At 45.0% G+C, this 25,319-nt stretch overlaps 1 protein-coding gene across 2 annotated transcripts in view; it reads right to left on the bottom strand.

Moving 5' to 3' along the window:
- Nucleotides 1-25,319, bottom strand: part of palld (palladin, cytoskeletal associated protein) — a 149,167-nt gene that overhangs the window by 5,853 nt on the left and 117,995 nt on the right. For both annotated transcript variants that reach the window (XM_080736526.1, XM_080736527.1), the window contains exons 11-18: nt 23,028-23,819; nt 19,803-19,950; nt 18,657-18,758; nt 12,203-12,424; nt 10,760-10,909; nt 9,274-9,362; nt 6,360-6,492; nt 3,890-4,097 (exon numbers count right to left, since the gene is read on the bottom strand). In XM_080736526.1, the coding sequence (XP_080592652.1) occupies nt 3,890-4,097; nt 6,360-6,492; nt 9,274-9,362; nt 10,760-10,909; nt 12,203-12,424; nt 18,657-18,758; nt 19,803-19,950; nt 23,028-23,819 (1,844 nt within the window). The remainder of the gene's footprint in view (nt 1-3,889; nt 4,098-6,359; nt 6,493-9,273; nt 9,363-10,759; nt 10,910-12,202; nt 12,425-18,656; nt 18,759-19,802; nt 19,951-23,027; nt 23,820-25,319) is intronic.

Genomic DNA, 25,319 nt, shown 5'->3' with positions numbered 1-25,319 from the left:
AAATGTCATCTGGTGTGACTGTCCCGACCTTGTTTCTCAAAGTGGGAACTTGAATAAAACTAAGAAAAAGAATTGCTAAAATTCATTTAAAAATGAATTTAGGCAAAAAAAATGTCTATTTGTGAGCCTATATCTTTTCAAAGTCCAAGCATAATGTTTTCAGTCATTTCTGATCAAAAAGATTTTGTCCCCCAAACCAAAATCATCTGGTGTGACACTAGTTTGGAAAAATTAAACAGGCAATAATTTGGACACCTACTGGGCTAGAGAGGTCCTTCTTCTGTAAGGCTATTCAGCACTCCCAGCACAACTGCAAGACAGGTGTCTGAGGTGAGTTATGATTTTAACATTTTCATGAAATGCCATCTTGTTGAAACTTTGACAAGTGTGGCACTTCTGGATGTCATCTGGTGTGACACCTTTTTCATTAATAAAGCAAAAGTTATTTGAAACTTTGGTCATAATTACATGTAAATCTAGGTTGTTTTGTTATAGCTAGCATGTTGTTAGCATGCTAATGTGTACCTGGTAGCCTCAAGGTAGTCCTAAATGCAGAAAACGTCATCTGGTGTGACACTTCGTCATCTAGTGTGACATATCTGCTTGTCACGCCAGATGACTTGATTGTCACACCAGATGATATATACTGTATTTTCCTACAGACATAACAATAAATAACAAGTCCCATGTTTCTTTTGTCCATTTAAAACATTTTAACATGTTTAAAACAACGTTTTAAACATTTTTACATAATTTAATTTAGCTTCATTCGGTGATACAGCAAATTCATCAGACAGAGCAGAAACCCCTTCACAGAAACCTAAACCTTATATTGTGGTAACACTTTATAATAACTATCCGTTATAAGCAGTTAATATAAGACACTTGACAACAGAAAATGGGTGGTACAGAAAATGTGATTTTATTATTTCCAAAATACACAAACATGGAGAACTCACTGATGTGTTCAACCAGAGGCTCAGTGCGATTGCAAGTCATCAGCTCAACTGGCTTCATCAGGTGAAGCAGTTCAGACACATCAAGGAGAGCATCCAACCCAATGAAATGGTCTTGCATATAGACTTTTCTGAGAACTATGCATGTAAACTAAACACAGAGATTCAGGCGTTTCATTTTGGTGGCAATAGGCAGCAGGCAACAGTGCATACCGGAGTTGCCTACTCAGTCAGTGGCTCCCAGTGCTATGCCACCATTTCACAGTCCTTACGCCATGATGAGCGTGCTGTGTGGGCACACATCAAGCCAGTTATTGATGATTTCCGAGGAAAACAAGACAATGCAATTGACACCCTGCATGTCCTCAGTGATGGGCCAGCAACCCAGTACCGGAATCGCACAAACTGCTTCCTCATGAGCAGCATTCCTTATACATGGGGATTCAAGAGGGTCACCTGGAACTTTTCAGAGCGTTCCCATGGAAAGGGCGCACCTGATGGTGTGGGAGGGGTGCTGAAGCGTAAGGCAGACATGTATGTCCTCGGAGGCAGTGACCTACAAACACCGAGGGATCTGTGTGAGTATTTACAGAAGTCCTCTGAAAAAGTCACTGTCATGTGGATCGAAGAAGAGAAGATATCCAACATGGATGAAATGGTCCCTCCATCAGTGCGTCCAGTGACTGGCATCAGCACTACGCACCAGGTTCTTTCTATCTTCCCGGGAAAGATAGTTTACAGAGACCTGAGTTGTTTCTGCCAGTTTCCTCAGATCTGCACCTGTCACAACCCACGGAAATTACAGTTCGACCAAGTCTCCAGGGCTGAGGTGCCAGGTGACAAGACAAGTGATGAGTAAGTATAACTAAATCATTCTCTTTGCCAATTTTATGATACCTGTAATTGTACCTGTTTAATGACAATAAAGTAACTTATGTCATCCATTCATTCCTTTTCTTCCTTAACTAAGTGGTGGCCCATCTGCGGAACTGCCCCCTTCCCAGGTCAGCTGCAGGCCCAAAACAGCTTCCGGAGCTCAGTGAGTATAACATACTTGGCAAACTTGAGGACTTGCTAGTAATTACATTTTACTACTAAAAACAATCTACCTGACAAATAAATTACATTTAAATGTCTCCTCCTGAAGGTCTTCTACTCAGGTGCTGGACACAAGTGCATCTATTGGAGAGGCCCAAGCTGAGGATTCAGACACCTCCTCAGATGAATACACACAAGGACAGTTTGTCATAATCAAATATGAGGGAAAGCCATATGTGGGGCAGATTGTTACCATTAATAAGGAGGGGCTAGAGATAAACTGCATGAATCAACTTGGAAAAATGAAAAATGGTTTTGTCTGGCCAAAGGGGCGAGACTGCATTTTCTACAAAGAGCAGGAAGTTGTCTGTGGCATAGCAGAACCGCAACAGGGCAAACGGTTTGCTACCCTCACCAAATGTGACTGGCTGATGTACAATACAGTCTAAATGTCTATACCCTCACCAAATGTGACTGGCTGATGTACAATGCAGTCTAAATGTCTATTCTAATCTAATCTAATACTTTTGTACTTTCACTCACTGGACTGGACAATGAGGTAAGGTAGGACCCGAGACAAACATAGCGAAAATAGCTGATCTACAAGCTCTCAACGCATTGTGCTGCGAGAGCTTGTAGATCAGCTATTTTCGGAGTTGCACAACCCAGCACTCTTTAGCTAGTGGAGATGTGGTGTAACGACATGATTCGTAAATAAATTTGTTCAACTCAAAATGCTGTGTTCAAGTTCAGGAGACTTCGGAAAAAAGTAATACACCTGAATGCTGAGTTGTTTCCAATAATTGGTGTTAATAAAATGTTGCCTTGGCTCCCAGTGTGGCTATGCACCTTATTGTCTCTTTAAGATCCTTCTGCCGTGGGCCGGCAGAAGACTTAGGTGTGCGTAGCATTCCTGTGCACATCCTCATCATCCATCTACTACTACAATTCTTTGTTATCCTATGTTAAGGCCCAACAATACTATCCTGTTCAGAAATATTAAGGCCATGTTATTTAATGTTAAAGCAATTTTACTGTTGCTGTTTTTCCTGGGTAATTGTTTAATCAATCAGTAAAGTTCAGTACTCACTAATAGGTAGGTTAAAACACAGTTTGCTTTGACACATGAAGATATGGTCATCTGGTGTGACACTAAGTCATCTGGTGTGACATTCCAAATAGTGAGAAATCATACCTTTATTAATGATGAAACCGAAAAAATGTGTATGGTTTACATAGAAAATAGTATCAGGAAGAGTCACAAATATTTGTGTAATTTTAAAGAAAGTTTTTGTCAGAATAAAATTAAAATATGTTGAAAGATCGACAACATGGGCCTCACACAGAGTGTTGATTATGAAAAAAATATACAGATTCAATTAATTTTCACAAAACTATAGTGGATCACAGGTTAGTTATGATAAAGGACTTTGATAAAGTGAGTAACTTAAGAAAGGTGTACTCCATTTTCATTTTATGAACAATTATTGTCATGTCACACCAGATGACGGTTTTAGGCACAAGTACAACAAACTGCTCAATAAAGTCTGATTCCAATAAAATATCTAAAAACAAAATGTGTTTCCATAAAGTTGAGAGTGAGTAGAACAAAAGTAAATAATTTTTATGCCTGCTATTTAAAGTTTTTTTAAAAACATGTTTTTTGGGGCGTCACGTCACTGACCCATATCCAAAGATTTGCACACATTTTCATGACTTTTTCAAAAATAGCAGATCTGCAAGCTCGCAGCGCGGCACCAAGTGCCGCGCTGTGAGCTTGTATATCTGCTATTTTTCACTGGTTAAAGCATTCAATAATTCTAGGCCTAAATGGGCTTTTAAAATGTCATTTCTCTGGCAGTAGATGAGTTAACTGTGACGGTTCCAGTGTTTACCTGCAACAATGAGCTCCAGGTTGAAGGAGTTCTGTCCGGCTCGGTTGCTGGCGATGCAGGTGTAGATGCCGGCGTCTCGGTTGGACACAGGCTCGATGACCAGAGAGTGGACGCCGTTCTCCCGCACCAGCATCTTGTGGGCGGAGTCCGGGCGGATGGTCTGTCCGTTGAGCTGCCAGATGAGGTCGGGCGTGGGCAAGCCGCTCACCTGCATGTAGAAAACACGGATGAACTGTTTGTTCACGCTAATGATGATGATGATGCCAATGGCACTGAGTTGGTGCTTGTGTTTTTTTTAATTGTGGAAACTGCTTTGGGGCCTATTTGTTCTGTGCAACAGTGTGTGTGTGTGTGTGTGTGTGTGTTTGTTGGCAGGCTGAAAAGAGCAAAGCACTTTGAATCTGCCTGGCCCTATTTTGGTCATTATTGTCAAAAAAATATTTTGTTTGGGGGCACGGTGGCGCAGTCTACTCTGTAGCACTGTCGCCTCACAGCTAGAAGATCCCAGGTTTGATTCCCGCCGGGGACGCTGTGGGCATGTTCTCTCCTCCATGCCATCAGTGCCCATACCCTAGGTGGGGTTGGCGAAAGGGCCTTTCTGTGTGGAGTTTGCATGTTCTCCCTGTGCAGTAATCCTGGTCTCTATACTGCCTTCCCCTGTCGTCTTTGTGGGGTGGAAAACTAACATCTCCAAAACTGTTACTTTTCCGGGTTCTGATTCAAAAGCAGATCGACAAGCCCACATTTCGAGCTTGCAGATCTGCTACTTTTGATGCTTTTGTGTGACACTGTAGTAGTGTAGTTACACGAGAAGTTAAAATATGGAGATAGGAGGTTTCTGCCCGACAACAACGATACATAGGGCTTTAAGTAGTCTTAATGAGTCTTGTGTCTTGTGGAGCAGGTCTGGTGGCCTGGGCGTTTTCTCCTGGGAACAGTCTGTCCTCCGGTGAAAGAAGGAGGCCTGTGTTTTCAAGAGCAGCAGCATGCCACAGAAACCCTACACCTGTCCACCTGGGAGCCTGCAGGACGGAGCACTACTGGCCATTATGTGGCAACGAGCCTGCGATAAAACATTTTACACAGAATTCCCTGTAATGATATAATAAGTCCCGGCGGTGGGGGCCCCCCTTCCGTCCGCTTCCTGTCTGCAGATACATTTTTGGCATGGAAAGTTTTTGTCTAGTTTTCTTCTTTCTTTTTTGAGCCACGACGAAATGATTCGGAGATAAATGTCGTCTATAAATACCATTGACATTAAGCATTCCAAGGCTGTCTCAGTTTATTTCTGACAAGTGTAAAAAAAAAAGGAAAAGAAGACTCAACGAATTCCCCCTGTTTTTATTTTACTTTTTACGACCGATCTGCTGCAGTTATTCAGGCGAGAGAGGCAGTCAGAAACTGAAGAGAGAGAATGGAGGAGGGAGGGAGGGGAGGGGAGGGTAATTGCATAAAGCGGGATCCCGCTTAATCCCTGAAAATTGACACCATGGTGTCGACCCGGTCTGCTCTGAGCCTTTCACAACGCAAACACACCGTGAAACACAAAGTCCCTGCTTGTTGGGATCTTTTCTAAAGAAACTGGAACGCCTGGGAAGGGCTGCATTGCTTTGGCAGCGCCGATGCACACAGACACTCCCTGAGATAGAGAGCAGCAACACAACACACACACAAACAGAATTAAAGGGTGGATCTGAAAATGTCTAGTTTCTATTACTATGATTAACATTTTCTGCTTCTTTCTTTGGGGGGCGAAAGCACTTTTCCTTTCGAGGCAATGTTGCAATTATTTCAGAACCCTCGTCTCTCGCTTTCATTACTTCCATTACTTTCTGCCACTTTCTGGGCTGAGATTTGAACATATAAGCTTCGAAATGTTGACTTTCCCCTCCCAGTCTGCTAGGAAGGATTCCCGTTTTTTTAAAGTCTCTCATTAACCGTGGCATCCCGTGGCATATTTTGGCGTAAGTTTAGAAAGATTCTAAAATGTTTAATTTTGAAAAAAACAGAAATGCCACGTGGCAGCTGTGTGCCTCCACCAGCCAACAGACTTGTAATGAACAGATGTTTTGTGGGGTCACAGTGACGTTGACCTTTGATCACTTCTAATGAGTTCATCCTCGAGTCGAGTGCACGCTTCAGCCAAACGTCAGGAAATTCCCTCAAGGCGTTCCTGACATGGCATTCACAAGTTTGGGATGGGTGGACACGACAGACAGAGACGGATGGACGGTCAGACAGACAGATGAAAGGTGTGTGTGTGTGTCTATCAGGTATCACCAAGCTGACTATACGTGCACATTAGAGCCAGGCCAATGCCACTTTTTTGGGGTTTCCGATGTCGATCCTGATTTAAACAATTACATTTTCGAGCTTGCAAATCTGCTACTATACTGTAGTATGATCAAGTAGGGTGTTAATTTATGAAAAAAAAAAAAATGGAGATAGTACATTTCTTGCGTGCTCATACCTTGCAGTCCATCCGACACAGGCGTCCTTCCTGAACGATGAGGTCGCCGGGCGCTTGAAGGAAGTGTGGGCGGAAGTGACGTTCTTGAATGTTCTCGTTTTCATCCCCACTGTCTCTGGATCTGGACCTGGGTCTGAAAGAGGAGCCAGACAAACACCCTGGTTTAACAACGGTTCAATGTCTCAGGTCGTTGTCGTGAGCTTGTACATCGTCTGTTTCTGCTATTCGTCGAACAAGAGGTATCGTTGTCGAGTGGAAACCTTATATGTCCAAACTGTTACTTTTCAGAAAATGTGTGTGTGTGTGCACGCGCGTGCACGCACGTTTGGGGGATCTCTCCAATGTAATAAGAAAAACAACTGCTATATAGCAGCGGTTCTCAACCTTTTCAGGCCGCGACCCCCAAAATAATCATATTTTAACTGGGGACCCCCCACCCTGACGAGCACTAAGAGTTGAGTTATTACATTTTCTAACAGTACTATTGTGAAAACAGCAGATCTACATGAGCGTGCAGATCGGTAATTTTCACAATGTCTGACTCTAATATTTGACAATGTTTAATTTGTCATTTTAGACTTTAGTATTAAAGTCCTATTGTCACTTTAGAAAGGTGCAGGCCTCTATACACTTAAACCTTATGTTGGTTTGTTTACTGTTGAGTAAGAAAACAATTAAGTTAATCAACTGGGGACCCCCCAAAATAATTTGGGGACCCCCCTGGGGGTCCCGACCCACAGGTTGAGAACCACTGCTATATAGGACAGTAATATACTTTGTTTAGCGGATCATTCGTAGCATTAAGGGCCTCTCAACCGGGTTTAAGAAGGGAGTCAGGTTCCCTCACCTCTGGGAAAAAGGGTGCATTTTGGGGTTCAGAACGTCATGGGTGTCGCAGCTTAAAAGAAGGTTAAAATGTCCCACTGACAGATGTTCCTTTAATGGATGTCATCACTGTGTTTTCAGAAACCTCCCCACCTCCATAAGCATTCAGTGACCGCGTTCGTTCAGGGACGTTTTTCGTCACCTTTTGGTACGTTCATTTCCTATGCCGTCTCGTCTCCAGGTCCACCATGACCCTAGGCGCTCCCTTCATTCTGTTTCATCACAAAAACAAATGACATCACCGCCCTGTGGCGGAGAGAGTAAGTACATTTACTGTTTAGATGTACTTGAGTATGTCCCGTTGCCATGTACATGTCCATACTGTACATTTACTACTCCACTACATTTCAGAGGCAAAAGTACTTTTTTACTCCACCATAACTTTGAGGATTTTGATTGTAACCAAAAGATACATTAACCAATGAATCCCTATTTTATGCTTCCTCCATAAAAAATGTTGAGAGCTTGTAGATCTGCTATTTTCAAAAATATTTGGACAAACTTAAGAAAATTTAGAAATGGGACATGAACGTAGCTTACCGTTACTTTGAGTACATTGTAATGCCAATTATCTTGTACTTTTACTCAAGTAAAATTGTGAATACTAGGACTTTCACTTGTAATACTTATGTAAACACGTGTGGCTAGTATTTCTATATTGTGGTATCGCTACTTTCACAAAAAAGAAAAGAGAAAAATGGGAGTACTTCTTCACTCCATGACCCTAGGCGCTCCCATCACTCTGGTCTATCACAAATATAATGAATGACATCATCTCCAATCTGCCTGTCACTCGCTTGACGGAGCATAAATACACCAGGAGAGGAGCCAAGGAAGGAGACAAGTGTTTAAAAACAAAACCACGAGAGACAGAGAGAGAGAGAGAGAGCGGATGAAACAAAGATGATTGATATCTTGAAAGCCTCTTCTCTGTCTCTCACTTGGACTGAATAGGACTCTTATCTGATGTGGGAGTGGACGTCTTCAGATCCAGTTACAGGACGTTCTGTGTGTGAATATCTAAGGTGTGTGTGTGTGTACGTGTAATAAGTGGGTGTGGGTACAAAGAGGTACCTTACATGAGAACTCATTAGACCAATTAAAAAACACACGAGAGAGAGAGAGCAAATACAAGTGACCCGTCCTCTCACTGGCGAAGCTGCACTTTTCAACCCCTGAACTTCAACTTATGCATCAGGGGTTTGCGAAAATAGACAATTTGAGAAATCCTAAAAAATATATATAGGGACGAAAAACATGCATTTTCAATTAAATTGTCGATTTGTGATATTATCAAACATAAACATCAAACGTATCCGACACATCTCCATTTCCCAAAAAGGAAGGTCAAAAGGAGATAAGCTATGGATCCCCCCAGCAAATCCAATGTACCCTGACGTACTTTACACGGGAATTCATTAGACCAAGGGTTCAGGCCGCGACCCCCCAAAATAATCATATTTGAACTGGGGACCCCCCCACCTTGACAAGCACTTGTAAATGTAGGAGTTGAGGCGTTACATTTAGTTTGACTCAGTTCCACAGATAAATGTTGCAGCCGAACTTCAAGCTCACAACGCCTCGCACGAGAGAGTGCCAACAGGTGGCCCCCTTCACCGACTGCGCTGCACCGTTCGACCCCCGAAACTAACACTTCAACAACACAACGCCAGTGGGATTCAGCCCTCGGGGAAAGAAACATGGCTCTCCGAGTGGTTAACTATCAACAGCCTGTCCGCACCTTAGCTAGGCTTCTTCCAAAGACCTGACTCCTGTCGGGTTTCACATTTCAATGCAAATAACAGCCGGTTTGTCGCTTGGCGTGCAAGTGCGTGCTTGTCCGGCGGTGCAGAGGTGGTGAATAGCCACAGGGAAAGCTTATGTCTGAAGGCTGTGAATAGAAACAAGCAGGCTTGTAGGCCCTCTCTCCATCCAGTCAGTCAGTCAGTCAGTCAGTCAGTCAACGAGGACGTTAAACAGCTCAGTCAGCCAACCAGCCAACCTGTAGTTTCATGTCAGACTGTCTTACCTGCGGATGTGACCAGGCGTGGAGCGTTGGCTTCTTCCTCGCTGGTTCACTGCCTGAACCATCATCCTCCCTGTACAGCTAACCCTGCCCTGGAAGAGAGACACAGAGAGACAGAGGGGGAGAGAGAGACAACGTTACATTTTTACAATTTAAGCATTTAGTAGACGCTCTTATTCTGAGCAACAGTTTTGGACATAAATGGTTTCCACCCGACAGAGACAACATGCTAAAGGCATCTAAACCAGTAAGACACCCTAAGGGCGAGGTTGTGCTGAAACAACAGAGACTGACACAATATGTCCATATATGGGCATTCCCAGATATGGGCTTAGTATTGATGACATCATGGATCTCCATATACGGGCATAAAAGTGACAAGGACGGAATTCAGTTGCAAGTGTGACTCGCGTGTCGTGTCGCAACAACCACACTGGTTATCATGAGACTGACACAATATGTCCTTATATGGGCATTCCCAGATATGGGCTTAATATTGATGACACCAGGGATGTTGGCCATACAGTATAAGGAGCGTGACATGAAGTGTGGCGCACGGACGGACGGACAGACATGGTCTGCAGGTTTACTTTGAAACTATTAAAGGATACCAGGTAAACAGTGAACCTAGCATCCGCCATAAATAACATGCTATCTAAATTGTGGTAGAGAATTCATGATTCTGAAGAAAAACTAATCTAGGAAACAAAACCTGAAAATGAGTGAAGATATGTCTGCATACTTTAGTAGCCATATCTCGGTCTGTCGCTAGCATGAAGCGAGAAACAAAGCGAGAGACAAAGTGAGACGGACACTGTCCAACGGCGATATGAAAGCAGAGTAGGTGTTAGAGTTGGAGAGGCCGTTGGAAAGCCGGCATACAGACCACTAAACTCTCGTGACGTCTTTGAGTGATTTCCTGTCTCATGTGACGCCGGCTTCCTCTCTTGGGCAGAAACTGTTGTTCTAACACCTCTAATGTGCTCCTCTTAATGAGCGCTGACAGGCAGCCAAAGCACTACAGTAGGCTGTGTGAGTGTCTCGACATTTATGTCTGTAATGTGTGTTCGTGCGCGTGGGAGGGGAGTTTTGTCCTGTGTTGTGAGCTTGTAGATTGACTTTTGCCACTATGTGACACCGTCGTATAGGACAAAGTATGACATGAGGCTTTTGGAGACCAGGATTTGATCCACATTTCCGTCTCTAGGGCCCCAATCTACTCTCAGTGTTAATGTTACTCAGGCCCATAAAAAGGCACAAATGTTGGACCCCTGGTGGTACCCAGACCGGAAACTTTTTCCCTCAATTAAAAGGAATCTAGCTGGTTTTGTCTTTTTAATACTTGAACATTGGTTCAATATTTGCAACACACAGACAAAAAGGGTGTTCAATAGCACTGATTTATAAAACAAAACTGAAAAAATGGACTTATCAGCGATAAATATTTTATATCATTTGAGTTATAGTTTAAAAAGAAAAACGGTCTAACCGCTGGGTTCCCAGCCATGATGGTGTAGTTTCCATCGTCGTCCAGCGAGGCTGCAGCAGTGTGCAGGGAGCAGGTCCCGTCTGCGTCGCGGCTGATCCTGTAGTGTTCACTCCTCTTAGAAATCTGTTTACCGTCTTTAAACCAGTACACCTGCAGAGAGAGAGAGAGAGACATCAGACCTTGTATTACTCTGTTATACAAGGACTTGTTTGGTTGGTTGTTTGATTTATATTTTTTATTGTTATGTTTCAATTCAGTAACTCTTGGAAGAGTAGCCATTGGCATTAAAAACAGATCCCAATAAAGTTAAAGGCAAATCATCATGGCCAAATGCAAGTTATGAGTTTATGAGACTTTGATCTTTGATGCCAAAATCTGCGTGGTTTTCTTTTCGTCTTCCAAACATAAATCTAAATATATGAGATCCCCTCCCCGATCGGAATGCCAATTTAAATCATTGTGAATTTGCTCTTCTCATGTTGCTGCTCTGCTGGCTTGTTCTGCACTCCCTTCTTTCGGCTCTGTCATCACCCAGTCATTTGCTGGAGGCCCCTCATGGTTAAAGTTAGGCAGGGAGCCACAGCTCAGGGAACTGGGGGTCCGCAACACGTTCCAACAGCATCACATGTCAGCAGCTCCCCCTCCCCCACCCCACCCGTCGAGACAACATGAAGTATGTACACGGAGGAACAATATTGAATATTGCCGTGCACACAAAAAATATTCAGCCCAACATTACTCTGACTACGTGGCTACGCGTACAGTTAGAGATAGGGTTAGTAATGGGGCACACTAGGCTAACGCGGACCAGTTCGTGTAGGCAGATGGGCGGGCGCGGCTTGTGTCACCGCAAGTCTCCGACCAATAGCATGTGTTCTCCTCCCCCCTCCCCCCTCTGCTGCTCTGCTACGTCGGACGAATGCATGTCGGAACAACGCTACGCGTCCTTCCCAGGTCTGTACTTGGTTTACTCTGCAATTTTCACTCAATGTTCACCTATTTTTACAGTATGCTCAAAATAGGCATACTATGGTTCACAGGGTGATTAAGCCCTCCCCTTTCTCACTGCTCTTCGACTTCGACGCATTGTGAGCTTGTAGATCAGCTCATTTCACTGAATTTTCACCCATTACGATATCGCCTCTGAATGAAAATAGCCGGTCTGCAAGCTCACAACGTTGTGAGCTCGTAGAATTGGCTATTTTCTAACCTTTCGAAACTTTTCACTTACAATAACATGCCCAAACGAGTGATCGGTTATTAATCGGTTCTTCAATCGATTATCGACAAATTACTTTCAATAGTCGATTATGTTTCATAATCAATTCAATCGATTCAGTCCAATTAACTGCTGCACGACCCAATATTGACAACGATCCGTGGACTGGTCGTGTCATGGCTTGTGTCACCGGCAGTTCTGTGCTCAGTGTGCTGCTGCGGTACCTTTGCTTTGGGCTCCCCGTGGACCTTGCAGGAGAAGGTGACCGGCATGCCCTCGAACACCTTGTAGTGCTTGAGCTTCTGGTCGAAGGAGGGCGCCACCCCCTGGCCGGGGGAGTCCTCGTCGTGCTGCACGTCGTCGTCCGACTCCTCCACTGGGGAGCGCTCCAGGCGGAACTCTATCTCGCTGATCAGACGCTGCTCGAAACTAGACACCTTGTACTCCTAGAGGAAGGAGACAGACAGAGGAAACAGTGTTAAAACCATGGCTCTTCGTCGACAGCAATGCGGGATGACCAAACAGACCAACGCGTTAATTTGAAGAGAACGTGGAGACAAGGCGAGCACATTCCAAAGCGTGCGGTGACTTTAATGACTTTACTGACTCATCATGGCTGCTGGTGAGTCGACGATGAGCCCAGAAAACCCCTGCTCCTGATGACACACGCACACACACACACACACACACACACACACACACACACACACACACACACAACCACACACACACACACACACACACACACACAACCTGCAGCAACTTTCTCCCTGTTCCCTCCTCTCTCTCTCTCTCTCTCTCTCTCTCTCTCTCTCTCTCTCTCTCTCTCTCTCTCTCTCTCTCTCTCCTCCATCAATCTCTCATCGGTGGCGTTGTGCTGAGGCAGAAGGAACATCTGGCGGGGCCTTGTGGTCTGATGACACATGGCGTGTATAATGACAGGCCGTGGACGCAGCTGCGCGAGCTGAGGCTCCTCGCCATGCCAGGGTGGAAGTCCCCCCAACTTCTGATCTAGCCTTGCTATGTCAGCAAGCAACTGTTACTTCCATTACTGACAGCGCTTTTTTGTGATATTATTCCTATATCTTACAGTACTTTTTTGAGGGGCGCTAACCACTCCTACATCTGGCTTTGCCTGTTTGTATGTCCCACACTTGGCTCATTGGCCAAGATTCGCAGGACGATTAATGAAATGAACACACAAAAGCACTGCTCACTTCACACTGGATGTGATTTTTTTTGGATCTGTAACTTAAAGGTCTGTCTTTCTGACTTCAGGCAACTTCTTTTCAAAAGTTGAATAGTGGGCCTACAACGGTGTGCGTATATACAGTATGCACACCATATATAGGGTGATTTATTTATGCTTGGTTTATTCATTTATACAAGGCGACGTGCTGAGCTTGAAGATCGTCTCTTTTCAGTATGGCTTCTTGCACCTTCTGATGACTGAATAATTCGTCACAATCTTCTGAACATCGACAGTGTGTGCAGCATGCAGGGCGCAGGCAGTGACAAGTGGAGATTGTGTTTAGGCTACGTGAGCAAACACACTGTGCTCCCTGAAACGGTGACATTAAAACAGTGAGCATGCCATGGTTCTTTCCATCCCTCACTGGAAGCCTACATCACCACTTTTTGTGTTTTTACTGGTGCAGCAACCGCCGCGTTACATGCGACAGTGTCTGAAGCAATCTGATCCAAAGTTATGCCGCAGGCACGGACAATGCACGGCAAATATACAAGACTTAATCCACGTTTAAAACCCATTTAGACCTAGAATTATTAAATGCTTTAACCAGTGAAAAATAGCAGATACACAAGCGGCACCGAGTGCCACGCTGCGAGCTTGTAGATCTGCTATTTTTGAAAAAGTCGTGAAAATGTGTGCAAATCTTTGAATATATGTATTTTTAAAGCGAACGTTTGTAACTCAAATTTTGCTTCTGGGTGGTGCCCGGAACTAAATATTTTGAGCTGGGGGTCCGTGGCCAAATAAATATCATTTTGGGGGTCCTTCACATGAAAAGGTTTGAGAACCACTGACATAGTAGTCTCTCAAGAACAGACTGAGCTCCATTTAAGTGAAAAGGACCTTTTCTTTGACGATGGCTATCCAGATTGCTGACATAGAAACATACAGTAGGTTTTTCAAAAAACCTTAGAAGGATTCAAAAGACACTTATAGAATCGGGTCAAAATTCAAATTTTCACGATTTTTCAAAAATAGCAGATCTACAAGCTCGCAGCGCGGCACTGTGAGCTTGTATATCTGCTATTTTTCAATAGTTAAAGCATAAAATAATGATACACAATAATGTGTATACCCGTTCTGAATGGGTTAATCCTTGGAAGGAGTTCCTTATCGTTTCCCTCCCTGTTTGCCACCAGCTCCCTTATCAGGCTCACGCCTCCTCGCCCTGATCCTGGCACCACGAGTGAAAGTGAACTCTACTGTTACGGTGAAGACAGTGTGTGATTGACGGCACCCGCATGTGATGAGTGACCACACAGGCTACAAGAAGAGTGGGCACTAAGGAAGAGTGGGCACCTCGATGAGGTTTTGTCCAAAATGTTAGAAAATGCAATCTTTGAAAAATGGTCTTAAGTAATGTAAAGTATACATGAGTTGAACATATAGAGGTTTTGTTACAATTGAAGAAATATCATACCTTAATTGCCAAATGTTCAATCATTTTCTAATCATGTAAACATTATAAGCCTTCCAATTATTTTCTCTTTTACATTTTGGACCAAATAGCCATTTTTACATCGAGGTGCCCACTCTTATTGTTACCACCACACATTGGGTAATGAGTAAATGGGGAAAACCCCCAAGAAAGAAAGTATATGATGGTCTGAATAACCTTTTGAGGGACAGATTCACTGTCAGGAGACGTGCCTTCCTGTTAGGAGATAGAACAATGGAGAAGGTCTGATCATGTGTTCTGGACTTCTGTGTTTTTCCTTACAGTGCCTTTTGTCATCTTACCTGTTTCGTACCATAGCCTTCGTAACTCAGAGAGTGTGCAAATGTAACCAAACACTCTCAGAGGGCTGTATTTTGATTGTCTTAAGTACCAGCTCTTATGCCTTAACTTAAAGGCCTGTCCATACTGTCTCCGACCACCGAACCTTTCGTCAGAGAGTTCCGACTTTCCGACGTGCAGCTTTCCGAACTCTAATTCAGGGTAATGCTTTTCAGAAGATGCGACTGACGTCATTTTGTAGTTGAACCGGACCTTTCCGACGAAAGGTTTGGTGGTCGGACAGGCCTTTAAGTTAAGGCATAAGAGCTGGTACTTAAGACAATCAAAATAGAGCCCTCAGAGTTAGTATTATTGCACACAGGCACAGTTGCATCCTCCATTGGCACTGCTGCAGTATGTATGCCTCACACATTAGCAGGCCCAGGGCCATGCCATGCAGTAGAGCAGGGCTTCCCAACCAGTGTTGTTTTTGACAGCAAATTTTGATTTAGTTTTAGTCATAGTCTTTTGAATAAAATGTCTTTTAGTTTTAGTCATAATTTAGTCACCTGAAAAGTTTTAGTTTTAGTCTAGTTTTAGTTGACTGAATATCATTCAGATTTTAGGCGACTAAATCTACAGTTGATTTAGTGAACTGAAATGTATTTTTGGCAGGCCATGATGGCATCGTAATGACTGATTTCACACTTAGTTGCTGAAAATAGCAGATCTACAAGCTCACAACGCGTCGCAGCGCGACGCGTTGTGAGCTTGTAGATCGGCTATTTTCAGCACGCAACATAGGAGAGCAACCAAACGTAAAATGACTCTCTTCTCCCCAACATTTTAGTCCCTCCCCAACATTTTAGTCTAGTTTTTATTTTATTGACGAAATTGTCAATATATTTAGTCTCAGTTTTAGTCATCACAACTTAGTTTTTATTTCGTTTTTATTTAGTTTTCGTCAGTCGACAAACATTTTTCGTCATAGTTTTAGTCGACAAAATCAACACTGTTCCCAACCCCTTTACAGATACAAGATAACATGTGTTTGCAGTGCAGCAGAGCTTTAGAGCCAGTCAGCACGCCAGCCTGGCGGGCCAACGCAGCGGGCAGCATCACCAGAAACCCTGGGCTCTCTCTCCTCAGCGTGTCTATTTACTGTTCACATTCATTAACATTCTGTTTGACTTTCCACTCTAAAGTCAACATTTATTTTACAGCACTGACAACCATGTCAGACTCTGGTTGTGTAAAGGAAAACAGCAGTGCTCAATCTCCTAAAAGACGTACTTAGAGCTGCTTATTTTTTTTGCCACTTAAACCCTTTATACCTGTACTTCATTATAGGTTCCATCATGCTTTTTCCCCTCTACACCAGATCTTTTCCCCATAAATGGCTGATCTTCCAACTCACAATGCGTTGCAACGCGACTTGTAAATCTGCTATTTTTTCTCCAAACATTCGTCTATTTTTGAGCGGTGCTCCTGGAAGGAGCTGAGCTCCAACATCTCGCTTTGTCCGGTTCCCAAAAGAAAGTCTGGGCCCTAAAGTACATCTGGCCTAGATATGGCCTACATCTTGGCACAAACAGCTCAAGGTTTGTTGTATGCCCACTTTGCCCAGCGTTCCATTGGCCAAGCTTCGCAGGACACGCTGTGATTGGCTAGCGGGACGCTTGATGAAATTAACTCACAAATAGCACCGCCCACTTCACAATTTGCTAAATGTTTGCATATCATGACTTCTCCTGAATAGGATTGCTATTTAGGGATCATTTGGTTATTGAATAAAATGTCCAATCTGTAATGGTAGAGTTAAGAGTATGTTATACAATATAATACAATATAACTAGTACAGTACGCCTAAAGCTCACGAATGCAATATCTCCCCTGGCCGAGTGGGGATTGACTCTTGATATGTTGAATGCCGGGTAGCTCATAAAAGTTCCGGGGGGTTCCCAGCTACAGTGAATTAGTTAATGTACAATAACATCCCTGTAACCACTAACCCTATTTTATACCTAATGTAGGCTATTACAACATTTTACAACTGTGAATTTTGAATAATTTGAATAATTTTGAAACTTTTTTCAACACAAATCTTCCGTTCTGGGGATCCCTGGCACATGTCATTTTGAGGGTTCCTTGGCGTGAAAAGGTTTGAGAACCAAGGAAATAAGCGATGCAGGTGGCACACAGGTCTGCCACTCACTGGCTGCCACCTCTCCGTGGCAGTGGAGTGGTTTCAGAGGGGGACAAATCGCTACAAGCAGCCTTCAAAGAGCACCGCTCCCTGGCGCTCGTGTAAGAGCGCCGCTGCGGTTTCCCTGCCAGTGTTCATAAACAGTGCTTTTTATGGGAGGGCTCTGGAGGGACCGGCTTTTACTGTGTTTACATCCCGGCTTTCATAACACACTGCTGCTCCAGAAAGCCCTTTTCCAACGGGGGGTTCGGAAAAAGTTGGACCGGGCTGTTTTTAGAGGTGGGGTCTCATTAGATAGGAATGTTTTGTATGCAACGGTGGGGACGCGACGGCGGCTCAGGCTGTGCACGCTATAGTGCAGGGGCTTCTCAAAGGTTCTCAAACATGTCAAGGAAATGTATATGAATTTGGCCGCAGACCCACATCTGAAAATATTTTGTGCCAGGAACCCCCATACAAGATTCATGTTGTTAAAATGTTTCAAAAGTATTTTGTTCTTTTATTGCCGATACTGTAGGTTTAAAGTGATGCTGCATGGAGACCCCCTGGAACCCCATCAAGTACCTCTGGGGGTCCCCGGACCCCACTTTGAGGACCACTACATTAGTGGTACTATATAGAATGTTCTGTGCCTTTATAAACTGTAAGTGTATGTGTCTGTGCGTTGGACTGACTAAAAGAAGGGTAAAACTACTACCGCTTACCGGTAGTCAAATATTGTTCTTTGTTATTGCTATCATTTTATATAGAAAATACTCACCTACAGTCCATAACTTTGTGTCTGCCTATGTCTAGGCTTACACAGACAATTGTGATCAAGATCTTGCATTGTATTTTGACATTTGGATTTCGACCCAAAAATCCAAATAAAGACACTTGAACATGCCTATCCTGGTGGGGAACATTGTGACATAATGTTGTGAGCTTGTAGATCTGATTTGAGATTTGGTGTAGAGGGAAAAAGTGGTCAAAGTACAGATGTAACTCTAGTCCAGTTCTCTAAGACTAGAGTAGGGGTCTTCAATGTTTTCAGGCCAAGGACCCCTTCGTTGAGAGAGAGATGAAGCAGGGACCCCCCACAACCTTATCATAGATTCCATATGGTTTCATCGTTTGACGGCACAATCATCAGTGTATTTTGGATTCATGTCAATTTGTGTTTTCAGATATTTAACCACTTGAACGGTCTTAGTCTGCTCTTTTTCCCCTCTACACCCCTCTACAAGCTCTTTGCTAAATAGCTGATCTACAAGATCGGATATTTTTGGCTAAAGTTCTCCGAATATGGACGCTAGGGTTCAAGTGGTTAATATAAAAAAGGAGAAAAACTTTCTATCACTCAAACATTTGGAGGACCCCCTGTAGTAACTCTGAGGACCCCCTAGGGGTCCCGGACCCCCTGTTGTGTGTGTGTGTGTGTGTGTGTGTGTGTGTGTGTGTGTGTGTGTGTGTGTGTGTGTGTGTGTGTGTGCGCGTCCCACAGGTGGTTAACCCTTTGCGTACCTGTGTGGTGGTCTCCTCCTCAGTGTCCTGTGTGTTTAGCACAGTGGCTGCGTTGTCGGCTCCCAGGAGCCGGCGAGCCATCTTCTCCTCATAGGTTAACCTCTGGAAGCAGGCATTAATGGGTTAATGTCCGACGGCTTAGTGTGTGAGTGCCCACGACACACACACACACACACACACACACACACACACACACACACACACACACACACACACACACACACACACACACACACACACACACACACACACTCAACACTCACACGTTACACACAGTCAACTAGTTAACCTGACGATTAGGGATGGGATCAAGTCTGATGAACGGATTAAATCTGTGGTTCTCAAACTTTTTCATCTCAAGGACCCCCAAATTAATGATGTATGTTTGGCCCTGGACCATGCTGTCAGGTTTTGCAGAATCTGCGTTGTTTAAATTTATGTTTATGTGCTAAAACTTTGAGAGCAGTTTCACAATGAATGAGGAAACATGCACTTTGGTTTATACTTTTTCTTTTTGTTTTTGTCAATGAAGCAACTACTGAAGATATCTTGCCAATATTCTGATTACCGGAACTGTCTGTATATCATGGCAAGGTACACAACGTGAACCTCTACGACAGCGGTTCTCAGAGTGTGGTCCTGCAAGGGTCCTTGGGTGGGATCCAGGGCTTCCCCAGCAAAATGAGGAACAGTAAGGCCTAGATTCCTTTTCCAAAATAGTCAATTGACTATTTTGGAAACATGTAACAAATGTTGACACAGTTTCTGTCATGGCGGTTCCACCCCCCAGCACAAAATCGTTTTCAGATGGGGGGGGTCCGCGGCCAAAATACATTTCCAATTTGGGGGGTCGTTGACATGAGAATGTTTGAGAACCTGCTCTGCCCAAAGTGACATGTTGATTTTAAGAAAGGATGAGTGTAATGAAAGCATTGGTTAGCGTTATAAAGGCGCCTGTGTAGTGGGTGGGGGGTTCAAATAGGTCACTGGGGCTGGATGAGGCTTGCGGTTAATTGGGGTTAACGATGTGTTACTAAACACGCTCGTTCTCTAAATTACCTACCAACACACGCTGTCGTAATTTAAGAAGAAATACACACACACTCCAAACACACAAATACACCTAAAAAGAGACAGTGTGCAGACCTGCTGTCCGTTGCTGACGCGCTCCTCCTTGAAGCGCAGCTTCCTCTCCAGGTCCTGGATGACGGCGTCCTTGGTGCCCTGGATGTCCGAGTCGGAGGTGAGCCGCGGGGTCCGGGTGACCGACGACTTCCTCTGGGGGAATGCTCTGCTGGACGGGAGACACGGCCACCAGGGCTACAGTTAGTATGGTAAGACCATGTTCATTCTGTTCACTTTAGACGGCAACCATCAGAACAGACGCATCGGTGCTTGAAAACGCTGTAGTGTGCATGCCATGTACATCTGTTTGTTTACATTCGCCAATGCAACGTGGCTCCAGGCTCTGCACGGCGAGGCGACGTGAGTCACGACATCACACGTTTTCACCATTTACATGAAGACTCGAGGCGAAGCGTCTTCAAAGATTTACACTCTGAAAGGTGGTTTCACTTTGTTGCGGATTCAACCCCCAAAAACGCTGTTGTCGTCAAAATGGACGGCATATCTGACATTTCATTATGCCGTTTTCTCCAAAGACTGTCGCATTGTAAACGGCGCCTAGACTTTATTATTATCATCACATTATTGGCATAGGAATGCACCAAAAAAAAACTAACAAACTATGAATTCAATGCTTCATGTAAATGATGTGTAATTGATAGGAAAAGAAAAACATTTTGGGGGTGAGTTCACCCCCAAAATCCCTTTAAAAAGAGTAATTCAGCGACAAAAACAAAACATGAAAGGAAACAGATTCCGTCTTCATCTGTGACAGGGCCCCTCCTCAACACGTCGGCAGACCCCCTCCCTCTACCTCCCCTCCTGATCTCCTGTGTCTAGTTGCTCTCTCATTAGGTCCTTATCAGGCTCAACGTCCAGCTCTGACATTCCATACAGACTCTCCTTATCTCCCTGCCCTCGTGCTGGAATGCTAGGACAAGCGTGTGTGTGTGGGGGGGGGGGGGGGGGGGGGGGGGGGGGAGAACAGGGGAGAGAGTTGAGTGAGTGAGGGACTTGATTTAAGGGCCTTTCACTCCAAACATAACTAGAGCTATGACTTTAATATCCATAAAGATATAGTTTTATCACTCAAAGTCAAGTGTCTGGCAAGTGTCCACAGCACAACTACAACGGAGACAATGGTGAACCGATGATCCATGTTGGCACTTTTAAGACGCACTGTTTTCTTTTAAATTGATGCCAATAAAATACACCGTATTTATCAATGATTATTGTGCTTGACGTGAACGGCCCTTTATACTTCGTTTTGCGCCGGGAATAGCCGATCTACATGCTCAGCGCGCGCTATGAGCTTGTAGATCGGATATTTACGGCCAAGAGAGAGAGAGAGAGAGAGAGAGAAGTGTAATGCCCTTGAAGGAGGCGGGTAAACTATCGTGACAGCGAAACGCGCAATTGTTTTTCCTCTTGAATCTGCAAGGCAGCCGTCAGCAGATAATCCACAGGCAGATCTGCTATCTGCAGCTCACTGACTGGCTAGCTAAACATCTGGGGGGTGTGGGGGGTTTACATCAACTGAACGGTGCCCCCCATAGGACGCTGCAGGGTCCAGGGTTACGTTGGAGGTGCATAATATATGGTTTCTAAGAAGTGCTGTAGCATTCTAGAGGTGAACCCCCCCACCCGCCGTACAGTCTGAAACATATGGCGGAATGTTTATTTTAACTTACATAAAAAAACATAGCTGTGATTTGAGGGCTAAGCACCTCGCGGCACACACGGACGCACGCACGCACGTGTGTGTGTGTGTGTGTGTGTGTGTGTGTGTGTGTGTGTGTGTGTGTGTGTGTGTGTGTGTGTGTGTGTGTGTGTGTGTGTGTGTGTGTGTGTGTGTGTGTGTGGTGTTCAGAAGGCCCTCTTCACTATGCCGGCTCCTATAAACATGCTGTGTGTAAAGAATGTAAACATGTCTTGTTGCATCCAGGAGCAGAGCTCCGGCCTCCAGCGGAACCCCCTGCCCAGCAGGGCTCTCTGTCTGAAGGGGAACAACACACTGTCACCCCTTAATGTACACACACACTGCACTGCATGTTACCTAACGCACACTGTCACCCCTTAATGTACACACACACACTGCACTGCATGTTACCTAACCCAACATATATGGACTCATGAACGTCTCGGTCAAACGATAGTCATAGGACTTCATCCGCTAAGCCGTTGTGTTGTATTGGGAGAATGTTGGCGTCTCTGCTCTATTGTGTAAAGTGTCTTGAGACCACTTGTTGTGATTTGACGCTATTATAAAGTTGAGTTGAATTGCTAGATCTGTAAAAATCGTGCTAATAGGTGAAGTAGGCCTACTTAGTTAGTTAGGTACTTACACGGTGCCCTTCCAGACCAATAGGTAAAGTGTGTAGTCAGTTAGGTACTTCCAGACCAATAGGTGAAGTGTATAGTCAGTTAGCTACTTCCAGACCAATAGGGGAAGTGTATAGTCAGTTAGGTACTTCCAGACCAATAGGTGAAGTGTATAGTCAGTTAGGTACCAGATCAATAGGTGAAGTGTATAGTCAGTTAGGTACTTCCAGACCAATAGGTGAAGTGTATAGTCAGTTAGGTACTTCAAGACCAATAGGTGAAGTGTATAGTCAGTTAGGTACTTCAAGACCAATAGGTGAAGTGTGTAGTCAGTTAGCTACTTCCAGACCAATAGGTGAAGTGTATAGTCAGTTAGCTACTTCCAGACCAATAGGGGAAGTGTATAGTCAGTTAGGTACTTCCAGACCAATAGGTGAAGTGTATAGTCAGTTAGGTACCAGACCAATAGGTGAAGTGTATAGTCAGTTAGGTACTTCCAGACCAATAGGTGAAGTGTATAGTCAGTTAGGTACCAGATCAATAGGTGAAGTGTATAGTCAGTTAGGTACTTCCAGACCAATAGGTGAAGTGTATAGTCAGTTAGGTACCAGACCAATAGGTGAAGTGTATAGTCAGTTAGGTACTTCCAGACCAATAGGTGAAGTGTGTAGTCAGTTAGGTACTTCCAGACTAATAGGTGAAGTGTATAGTCAGTTAGGTACTTCCAGACCAATAGGTGAAGTGTGTAGTCAGTTAGCTACTTCCAGACCAATAGGGGAAGTGTATAGTCAGTTAGCTACTTCCAGACCAATAGGGGAAGTGTATAGTCAGTTAGCTACTTCCAGACCAATAGGGGAAGTGTATAGTCAGTTAGGTACTTCCAGATCAATAGGTTTAGAGTATAGTTAATAGTTAGGTACTTACACAGTGCCGTTGCCTTTGGGCAGGCCCAGGGCGTTGACCGTGGGACTCCCCGGGGCGGAGGAGGAGGGCGTGGTGGAGGAGGGCAGCACGGACGTCAGGAAGCTGCCGGCCGGAGACGACGGCACGGAGGTGAAGGGCGAGGAGGAGAAGAAGGAGCTGTCGGAGCGAGCCGGAGACACGGCGGGAAGAGAGGGCGGAGGAGGAGGAGGGGGAGGAGGAGGGGGAGGAGGGAAGTCGTTGGGGGCGCCGGGGCCCGACGGGGAGGACAGGCCGTGGGCGGGGCTGAGGAAGGGCGGAGGTGGCGGCGGGAAGGAGGGCGAGCCAGGGTTTGACGACTCGGTGCTGGGCGTCCTGGTGAAGGGCGGCAGCGCCACGCGGCTGAAGGGCTTGTGGGCCGAGGCCGGGGAGAGAGGAGACGACAGGCCGGAGCCGCCGCCGCTCTGGGCGGCAGCGATGAACTGCTTGGGCCGGGCGTAGTTGAAGGTGCTGGTCATGGCTGCACTGCTGCTCTCCAGCTCCTGGAAGGAGGGGGGAGGAGGGAGAGGAGGAGAGGGCGGAGTGGCGGGCGAGGAGGTCGAGGTTACTTCCCGTTGGGGCTCCTCCTCCTCGGGTGGCGGCAGCGGCAGGGGCGGCGCTGGAGGCGGGACTTCCTGCTCGTCTTGCGGCGGCGGCTGGTGCTGCGGCTCCTGGGGCTCCTGGGGCTCCGGTGGCGGCTGCTGCCAGTTGGATGTGGCTGCTTCCAGCACCTCCTGCAGGATCTGGTCGTGGAGCTGCTTCAGCTGGAAGGAGTTCCTGTCAGGACGGAAAGAAGACATTTTACTAATTAGGCATTTAGCAGACGCTCGTAATCCAGAGTGATTTACAATTAGCACGGTACATACATCAATACATCAAATGCATAGAAATAGTCATCTGAGAAAAAAACATCTAATAAATCTATTAGTAAAATCTAAATTACACGCAGCCTATGGTCATTGAGACCGCATGGAACATTGAATGCCAAAGGAATGCATTTAACCGCTTACAACCTGGCCTTCTTATTTTGGGCATATTATTATTTAATAAATATGAATCGAAAATTGCCGGTATTATTATTTTCAAAAACCTAAAATGTGTCACTTTCACATTTTTTGTTCCCACATTTTGGGGGGGAAAATCGACAAGTTTTTAACAGGTTGCGATGTGACGCATTGTGACGTTATAGATTGGCTATTTTCACCCGACAGGGTAAGTGTAAGTGGTTAAATGGGACAAGGTTGAAAGGTTGAAACAGTCATTCCGTTCAAAGCACAGATGCCCCCAACCACCCACCCCACGTCCCCTGCAGAGAGACTTCAAGCACATAATAAAGATGTGCTTTAAATCCACACACACATTCACACACACAGGCAGATCACACAGTATATGCTCAGTGTGACTCACACAGGCCACACAGAGACCATGATGAGGAACTTTTTACTGTCTGCAGGCTCTCTGATCATCACTGCTAGGGGTGTGGGGTTGGGGGGGAGTCACACAGCTGAACTATATGAGCGTTAATAGAGTCCATTTCTCTCTCTCTCAGAGTTTAATTAAAACAAAAGTACTTTATGAGGTCTGTACGCCTCTTCTAATCAAACACGCGCCCGCACACATGTACACACACAAACACACGCACACGCACACGCACACACACACACACACACACACACACACACACACACACACAATCGTAACTCTACTTATTATATGGCTGCTGGGGGCAGATAAGGCCTCCTCCGACAAATATGAGACACGCTGTTAAAAAAACTGTAAAGAAAGCAGGCAGTCTGTCTGTCTCTAATTTGAGGCTGTCACACAAGCAGCCCGCAGTGCCTATATCCAACACATGCTGTCACAACACCACCGTCAGGGACGTCACCCAGCCAATGGGAGCGCTCCTTCTGCCAGTCAGAGGAGCCCGGCGCACCACTGGCAGGGACGATTAAGTTGTTGTTTTGCAAGTCGCGTCAAGCCACGAGTCATTGGCGTTAAAGTCGAGCAAAGTTTCGTTGTCGAGTCTAAAGTCGTCATATTCAAAGTCAATACTCGAGTAGTTAAAGGTCATGTTAGGACGTATGCTACGTTCGGTCCATTGCCGGGAACACAATTGATTGATTGATCTAAAATGGAGTTTGAAGTTGCAATGGGTTTGTATAGGAAGGGGGGCGTATCTGACAAAATGAATATCAAACATCTAAATGCTGAGTCAAGCAACTTAAAAACTGGGGGGGCTCACAAAAGCCTGAGTACACGATAAAATGACCAAACATT

This window comes from Nannobrachium achirus (assembly GCF_963921795.1).
Source record: "Nannobrachium achirus genome assembly, chromosome: 1".
NCBI lineage: Eukaryota > Metazoa > Chordata > Actinopteri > Myctophiformes > Myctophidae > Nannobrachium > Nannobrachium achirus.
This window is presented reverse-complemented; position numbering and strand designations above follow the sequence as displayed.